General features: G+C 47.1%; 1 protein-coding gene across 3 annotated transcripts in view; it reads right to left on the reverse strand.

Annotated features, from left to right (window-relative positions):
- The window catches only part of OTUD5 (OTU deubiquitinase 5), a 27,768-nt gene that overhangs the window by 15,067 nt on the left and 3,562 nt on the right, over window positions 1-9,139 (reverse strand). For 2 of the 3 annotated variants that reach the window (XM_006758877.2, XM_006758878.2), the window contains exon 2: window positions 1,285-1,378. The exons of the other annotated variant lie outside the window; for it this stretch is intronic. In XM_006758877.2, coding sequence (XP_006758940.1) covers window positions 1,285-1,378 — 94 coding nt within the window. The remainder of the gene's footprint in view (window positions 1-1,284; window positions 1,379-9,139) is intronic. 3 annotated transcript variants of the gene reach the window in all.

The raw sequence follows: 9,139 nt of genomic DNA on the forward strand, positions 1-9,139 counted from the left end.
ACAAAAAATATTCGTTTCACCTTGGCCAGTGTTCTCAGTGGTTAGATCATCAACCCTTACACCAAAGGGTCACAGGCTGGATTCCAGTTAAGGGCATGTAACCTGGATTGTGGATTTGCCCCGGTCCGGGGAGTGTGCAGGAGGCAACCTGTTGATTTGTCTCTCTCACATCCATGTTTTTCTTTCTCTCTCTCTCCCTCCCTTCCACTCTCTCTGAAAAAGCAATGGAAAAAAATATCCTCAGGTGAAGATTAACAACAACAAAAAAGACTTGTTTCAGCCCTGGCCTGGTAGCTCAGTTGGTTAGAGCATCATCCCAATATGCCAAGTTTCAGGTTTAATCCCTGGTCAGGGCTCATACAAGAATCAACCAACGAATGTATAACTAAGTGGAACAACAAATTAATGTTTCTCTCTGTCTCTCAATCAATCAATTAAAAAAATTTTTTAAAGACTCATTTCAAGAGAGTAAGAAAGGCCGAAACCGGTTTGGCTCAGTGGATAGAGCATCGGCCTGCGGACTGAAGGGTCCCAGGTTCGATTCCGGTCAAGGGCATGTACCTGGGTTGCGGGCACATCCCCAGTGGGAGATGTGCAGGAGGCAGCTGATCGATGTCTCTCTCTCATCGATGTTTCTAACTCTCTATCTCTCTCCCTTCCTCTCTGTAAAAAATCAATAAAATATATTTAAAAAAAAAAAAAAAAAAGAGAGTAAGAAAGACTTGGCAGGGTAGTGATGAAACGGGGCTGGCCATGTGTTGATGCCTATTTGAAGGTGAATGATGGGTACATGAGGGTTTACTATTGTCTCTACTTTTGTGTAAGTTAAAAAAAAAGGTCTATGATCCCAAGGTGAGAGTAGTATGCTGTGGTTAAGAGCCCTCAGACGAACCTTTAGCCCTAAGACTAACTTACCATGTACTACCTGACCCTGGGCAAACCATTCTCCATCTCTGAGCTGCTTTTCTCATCTGACAAATGGAAGCAATGGTCCCGACACTTACCCAGCTTAGGGAAGAACTGCAAGAGTTTCCTGTAGTGCCTGGCAGAGCAATCTGTCCCTAATGTTATTTTCCTTGTCACTATTGTTGCTGCTATTATTACTCTCACACCACCACACTGCCTCATGACGAAGGACTAGAGGCCAGATACTAACTTGAGACTGGGGCCTGGAGTCCATAAAAGACCACTTAACTCTGTCCCCAACCGTCTCAGGGGTTACTCCTGACAACTGGGACACTCAGGGGCAGCCCTAGGCCCTTGAAGGCTGAGGCAGAGACTCACCTACAGCCCGGAAGAGACAGGCGCCGTCCTCCTTCATTTGCTTGATGATGAAGCCCTTCTTGTCTCGCAGGGCCTTTTCAAACCAGTGTTCCTGCTGCAGGGAAGAGGTGTGGGGGTCAGCAACAGGAAAGGCCTGCACCCCCTCCCCAGAGCTCTGCCCTCGAGCTCCTGAGGGGCCCAGCTGATTGGCTGAGAGGACACTGGACAAGGTCAAGTTCTCAGCCCTGTTTGACCATTCCATGCATGTGGAGCAGGAGGAGACCCTTTCTTTTAAGGAGCCAGGCATTGTGTGAGCAGACTTGCTCCCAGAGGAGCCACAGCTACATTCTGCCTCCTGCTGACCATGCTGGGAATCCAAGGCTGGACCTTCCCACAGGCAGCCAGAGGCCCAGGGCTGGCAAGAATGGGGAACTGGAGGGAGGAAGCTGGCTCTGCCTCAAGTAGTTTCACCTGGGGACCCTCTAGCCCAGTGGTCGGCAAACTCATTAGTCAACAGAGCCAAATATCAACAGTACAACGATTGAAATTTCTTTTGAGAGCCACATTTTTTAAACTTAAACTGTATAGGTAGGTACATTGTTATTAACTTAATGAGGGTCCTCCTAAGCTGGCCTTTGCTAAAAACGTCCTCAGTCTGATTGAGGTACGTTCGCTGAGGTCGACCCCTTCCAACTCTCCCATCCACACTCGTCTTGTATACTTGTTTCGTCTATCTTTTGTTACTCGTGCGTGACTTGCAGACGCGACTAGCACTAACCACTGCACAATGAGACTGCTGACTGACTGGCTCACTCAACTCATGCGCTGCGTCTCCCGTCGCACAACTAACCGACACCCCCCACTTCTTCTAACGCCACTTCTTCAAAATAGACTTGCCCAGGCTGAAAACCGACTTCTGCGCATGGGCCACGAAGTTTCAATCGCACTGTACGTGCGCGTCTGCACGTGGTATTTTGTGGAAGAGCCACACTCAAGGGGCCAAAGAGCCGCATGTGGCTCACGAGCCGTGGTTTGCCGACCACTGCTCTAGCCACTCTAGGGGAGGAGAGATGTTGAGAAGGGAATGATTGGTAAGATCTTTAATCTCACATATAGTTAGGAATTGCCAAGATCTTGCATAAGGCAAAATGTATGAAAATATGATTTTACTTGTGGATGAACACATTTAGCATATATGTATATGCATATGTATACAAACACATATGCATACAAAGTTGGGAAGGCTATGTAACAAAATATTATTCCTAAGTGTTGGCATTGCAGGTGACTTTACTTCACCTCCTTCTTTCTAAGAGATATGCAATCGCTCATCCAAAATTCCCTAACTCAAAAAGCTTTGAAAACCAAAAGACTTTATCTAACTTATTTGGCATCATTACCTGACCTGAGCTGAGGAGAATCCATTTACTCCACTTGGAGATGAATATTCAAACATTTCCATGCAGAAACATTCGGGTGTTTGACTATGATAGCAGTCCTCAAACTTTTTAAACAGGGGGCCAGTTCACTGTCCCTCAGAACGTTGGAGAGCCGGACTATAGTTTAAAAAAACAACTATGAACAAATTCCTATGCACACTGCACATATCTTATTTTGAAGTAAAAAAACAAAATGGGAACAAATACAATATTTGTATTTGCATGTGGCCTGCGGGCCATAGTGTGAGGACCCCTGGATTACGAGGTCTGCCACAGACCCCACTGGAGGTGTTACAGAAACAGCATACACACCAGGTGAGTTCTCTAAATTCTGAAAATTTTCTCAATTTCCAAAGCACATTTGGACCCAAAGGTTCAGATTAAGTGAACTTGTACAAATGTGTTTTTTAAAAAATAATGCAGAGATGAGTAGACAGAATACAGAGCATTACTAGAGCAGTGAAACTACTCTGTGTACTACCACAGTGGATACATTTGTCCAAACCTCTAGACCAGGGGTCCTCAAACTACGGCCCGCGGGCCACATGCAAATACAAATATTGTATTTGTTCCCATTTTGTTTTTTTACTTCAAAATAAGATATGTGCAGTGTGCACAGGAATTTGTTCATAGTTTTTTTTTAAACTATAGTCCGGCCCTCCAACGGTCTGAGGGACAGGGAACTGGCCCCCTGTTTAAAAAGTTTGAGGACCCCTGCTCTAGAATGTAACCAAGGGTAAGCCCAATGTAAACATTTGGAAGTTGTTTACAAAAATGGCCCAGGGCTGCCAGAAGCCAGGACTTTGGGTGAGTGTGATGTGTCAATGTAGATACATCAATCAATTATAATAAATGTATCATTTTGATAGGGCATGTTGATAGTCGGGATGCTATGTATGTGTGGGGACAGGAAGTATATGGAAGCTCCCTGTACCTTCTGCTCAATTTTGCTGTCAATCTAAAACTGCTCTAAAAATAAGCATAACCAATGGACATAAGACACTGGGGGATGGGGGAGGCTAGGGGACTGTCTTGGGCGGGGGGAAAAAATGGACACATATGTAATACCCTTTGTAATAAATAATAATAAAAAAAAGAATGATGAGCATTTAGGAAAAGCGGAAAAAAAATAAAAAAAATAAAACTGCTCTAAAAAATAAAGTCTATTTAAAAAAAGTAGAATGTCCACGTGTCACTTCAAACATATTTTCCATTTCAAAACCAAACAAACTAAAAGCAGCACCTTTCCTAGGCCCCTCACGCCCTCTGCTGGCCATCAGGAGAAGCCAGCCTGATCCAGTATCAGGACTAGGGACCAAAAATCCCAAGCCTGCTCCTTGGGGATACCACCCTACTTAGGGATTTATAGGATCCAGGCAATTGCCAGCCAGAGGGGATCACTTCTCTGCAGGCCTTCCCCCCCCACCCCCCAGCTCCAGTGAGAGAAATTCCTGGCAAAATGGGAAGCACAAGGTTTGGAGGCCAAAAGCTCTGGGTTCCAACCCCAGCTCTGTCACTCACTCGCAGCAGGATTTTGGGTAAGCTACCTGAACATTCCAAGCCTCAGTTTCCTACCAAATGGGGATTATGGGATATACCTGAAAGAACTGTCAAGACGATCAGAGGAGCTTCAGAGCCAGAAAAGGCTTTGTAAATATTGTACCATATACTGGGGAGGTGGTCACCAGTCAGAGAAGAAGGGGTGAGACCAACACAGACAGAGATAATGTACAACTGAGAGACCCTCAGAAAGTCCCAGGTGAGTGGCTGGACAGGAGGGGATGAAGAGAGGGCGACAAGGGAATACCCAGCAGCCCCACAACCAGGGCCCACACCCCGGGAAGGTATGGCTGGCTGGCTTTCCAGAGATGACAAAGGCACTGGGAAGCCCTTAATGGGCTTCCATGGGAAGCACAAAGACTCTTGTTTGTGCACAACATTCCAGAAGTCCAGGTGCCCCTCCTGCCCCAGAGGTTATAGACTAGCACACTCCAACCAGTCCCCCAAATCCATCCCTGCCCCATGGGGTCAGCCATCTCCCAGCTGGGGGTCTCCAGCAGAGCAGCTGCAACTATAGCTACAGCCTGAGACTGGACTGAAGTTCTAAAAAAGAAAGGCACCCAGCAACCGCCTGCCCTAAGCGTGTGGGGAAAGGAGATCAAAGGGGATGAGAAGGCCTCCTATTTATTTATCCATCCAGTAAAGGGTTACCAGGCAGCTGCTAAGTCAGACCTTGGGCTGGCAAGGAGGCCAGAGAAATGAATCAGACTTGCTCTCTAACCTCCATCAGCTCACAAACTGCGCGAGGGGCAGGGAAACAGGCAGTGACTACACACAAGTGTGAGCAGGACTGTGAAAGAGATGAACACAGGGATGCTAGAGAACATGGAGGAAGTAACCTGGCCAGTCATTAAGGCTGGCATCCGAGAGGAGGTTCCACCAGAGCAAAGGATTAAAACATCAAGACCTCCAGAAAAGCTTGTGAATTGGATAAGAAATCACTTCTGCCACAAAGCACCAGGGAGGCCACAGGCCAGCAATGAGTTCAGCCGAGCTCGAGCTCAAGTCCTGGGTAGGGCTATGAAGGTAAGCGGGGCAGGGCCAGGAAGAAAGATGAACTCATATTAGCCAAATGCCTGCCTCATGCCAGGTGCCAGATGCAAAAGGTAACCTCTTAATTGTACCACAGCCCAGATGGCAGGAAGCATTATCCTCATTTTATGAAGGCAGAAAAGAGCTGGGGTTTGGGCACCAACAAGGCCTAGTATAGAAGCAACAGGGGAGGCCTCATGAGCCATAGCATGGAGACAAACTTAGCAGGCCGTGCTGGGGAAAGCCTGGTTTATCCCTAAACATGAAGGAGGCCTGAGCATTCCCTTTGCACAAGCAGGGCTTTAGTCCTAGGCAGCCAGTGTGGCATCTGTGCCAGGATGTGGAGGCCTAGCCACTAACCACCCACTGGCTTTGGCACCAGCAGCCTTAAGATCCTGGGCTCTGGCTGAAACCCTTTTCTCTCTCTCTCTGTTGGGAGAGAAAATAGGGAGATCCTGGTCCTGAGTTCTAGAAAGAGTTTATACAGTTCCAGGAGCTCATAGCAAAGTCTGTTCCTTATCCCAGCTGGACAGGAGCCTCCAAAAAAGGTGCCAACTTGGAAGTTGCTTAGGAAAATGGCTCGGGAAGGACAGGCTGGTGGGAGTGAGGGGCAGAGGGTGGGGGCTGGCCCAGCCATAGAGAAGTTTACACTACATTAATGTCCTGGACCAAGGAAGTCAAGTCCAGACCCTCAATCTTGCAATCCCACTATAAGCCTGTGGGCAAGTCCATCCACACCTCTGAGCCTCCACAAAGGGGCTGGGCAAACCCCTCTGACAACAGGGGATCCCAGGTGTAAGACTCTGCAACCTACTGCTACAAAGACCCAAGAAAAGTTGCAAAAGACTGTGGGACCCAACTGACTTAGGTTCCGATCCAGCTCCAATTATTAGCCATGTGATGACCTGCTCTGAGCCAGTTTTCCAATCTGTGAAATGGGATAACAAGTCTTCCAATAACAGGGATACTGAGAAGACTCAAATATTACAGGACTCTGTCCAGTAGGAGAGCACTTAATTTGTTCCTATCCCCTCCCTGGAAGGGAAACAAGAACACCCCTGTAGTAGGCTGAATTAAGAGTCATCCAAACATATCAGGCCCTAATCCCTGGAACCTGTAAATGTCACTTTATAAGGAAAAAGGATATTTGCAGGTATAATTAAGTTAAGGATCGTGAGATGCAGAGATGGGACCTAAATGCAATCAAAAATGGCCTTAGAGCCCTGGCCGGTTTGGCTCAGTGGATAGAGCGTTGGCCTGCGGACTCAAGGGCCCCAGGTTCGACTCCGATCAAGGGCATGTACCTTGGTTGCGGGCACGTCCCCAGTGGGGAGTGTGCAGGAGGCGGCTGATCGATGTTTCTCTCTCATCGATGTTTCTAGCTCTCTATCCCTCTCCCTTCCTCTCTGTAAAAAAATCAATAAAATATATTTTTTTAAAAAAATGGCCTTAGAACAGTAGAGCAGTGATGGCGAACCTATGCCACTCATTTTTTTGGTTGATTTTTCTTTGTTAAAAGGTATTTAAATATATAAAATAAATATCAAAAATTAGAGGAAGACCTGATACAGACAGAAGAGGAGACCACATACACAGAGAAGATGATGTGAAGACAGGTGGAGATCAGAGTGATGCATTCACAAACTAAGGAATGTCAGTAGCCCCCAGAAGCTGCAAAAGGACTGGGTTCTCCTCTAAAGCCTCTGAAAGGAGTAACGACCCTGACAACACCTTGATTTTGGACCAGTGAAACTGACCTTGGTCTGCTGGCCTCCAGAACTGTGAGAGAATATGTGTCTGTTGTTTTAAACCATCTAGTTTGTGGTAATTTGTCACAGCAGCCACAGGAAAATAATACAAACCCCTGGTAGCACTCCTGTAAGCTGTGAGGCAATGTCATATGGCTATCAGCTAGCAGGATCCAGCAGCACCCACCTCCCAGGGGGAGGGTTAGAATTAAAGCAGCAGGGGCCTGGACTCCACCCCCCACAGACTGGGAAGCTGCTGACCCTACTCATCAATAAATGAGCTGTCACTGAAGGGGACAGGGAGCAGGAGAAGATGTTAGCAGCAGTGACTGCTTATGGACAGTTGTCTTCCCAGAGCCCATGGCAAAGAGGTGTTCAGCATTCTGGGCTTCACAGCTCTGCCCCAGCAAGCCTGGTGCCAAGACCACCCCTCTCCCCCCAAAACACCCAGGAACACTGGCTCAGCTCCATGTGGGAAACACAAGCAACCCATCAAACGAGAAACACAGATGCACTGCTCTCTAAGGACCAACACAAGCTCTCCAGGGATAGGAAAGAGCAAGGCCCTAAAACCTAACGCCAGGGGCAGGGAAAGGGATTTAAAAAATGAAGATTCTATCATTATGCAACAAAAAGAAATGAAGCACTGTTCCATGCTACAACACAGATGAGCCTATACTGAGTGAAAGAAGCAGTCACAAAGGACTGCATATTATATGATTCCATTTCTATGAACCGTCCAGAAGAGACAAATCAATCAACACAAAAAGTAGATTAGTGGTTGCCAGGTCGTTGTGGTCAGTGATTGAGCGTCAACCTATGCACCTGGAGGGGAGGTGCACTAGTTCGATTCCCAGTTAGGGCACATGCCCTGGTTGGGGCTCCATCCCCAGCAGGGGGCGTGCAGGAGGCAGCCAATGTAGATGTTTCTTATCGATGTTTCTATCTGTCTCTCCCTTCCTCTCTCTCAAAAAATCAATAAAAACATATTTACAAAAAAGTAGATTAATAGTTGCTAGGGGCTGGGAGCAGGGGAGGGGGCTGGGAGATAATGATGATGACCAAGAGCTTCGTTTTGAGGTGATGAAACTGTTCTAAACTTGATTGATCCTACTTATGGATGCACAACTCTCTGAGTACACTAAAAACCACTTTCAATTGATGAATTGCATGGTATGTGAATTATGTCTCAATAAAGCTGTAAAAATCAACAATAACAACAACGACCTAAGAACCTATAGGCCAGGGAGAAGGAAGTGCAACACTACATGAAACTTTGCAGCATACCCCCACTAAAAGCTAAGAGACCCCACTCAAAACTTTCTTTTCGCAATGGGTTGGGGGAGTAGGGAACAGGTAATTAAAGAAGACATTACGACTAGCTTCAGAACACTGAGTCCAATCTCTTTCCTCACCACTACCTATTTTATGGACAGAGAAACTGAGGCCCCCAAAAAAGAGAACTGCCCAAAGATACAGGACTCAAACCCAAACCACCAAACAGGGACCACTTTCTGCTATACTCTGCCTCCCCACTGGAGGAGTCGGCACGTTACAAAGGCTCCTAGGAAGAACCCAAGTGCAAGATCCTGGGGAAACTGCAAGAGAAGCATCAGCCACGGTCTGAGGTGGGTCAGCCAGGTACTCACACACTCAATCACTGGGCATAGGTGGACTTTTGCAAAAAAAAAAAAAAAGAGGCAGCTGAGAGTTTGCCCAAAGCTATCAAGTAGCTATGCAGACGACCCTGGGCCTGCCCAGTTCAAAAGGCCCAATTCTTTCCACACACAGCCTTACCTCCACACCATCCAATAGGCCCCCTGACAGGCAACCCCGAGTTTATTCACCACAGCACAGGTGACCAAAAAAAACAAACCCTGAGCCTCACACCAAATAGGCTGCTTGTCCTGCCCACCAACCTTGGATGACGAAGAAGAAACACAGAGGCAGGGAAGAGACAGGGAGAAACCCAGTTCTTTCTCAAAAGACACCCACCATTTTCTGTCACCTCCAAGTCCAGAGGGCTTTGGTGTGAGATCTCTAAAATCCCAAACCTAAATGACACCCACCAGCTCCTTACCTGACCAATAGGGAGGG

Source organism: Myotis davidii, unplaced genomic scaffold (assembly GCF_000327345.1).
Source record: "Myotis davidii unplaced genomic scaffold, ASM32734v1 scaffold855, whole genome shotgun sequence".
Taxonomy (NCBI): Eukaryota; Metazoa; Chordata; class Mammalia; order Chiroptera; family Vespertilionidae; genus Myotis; species Myotis davidii.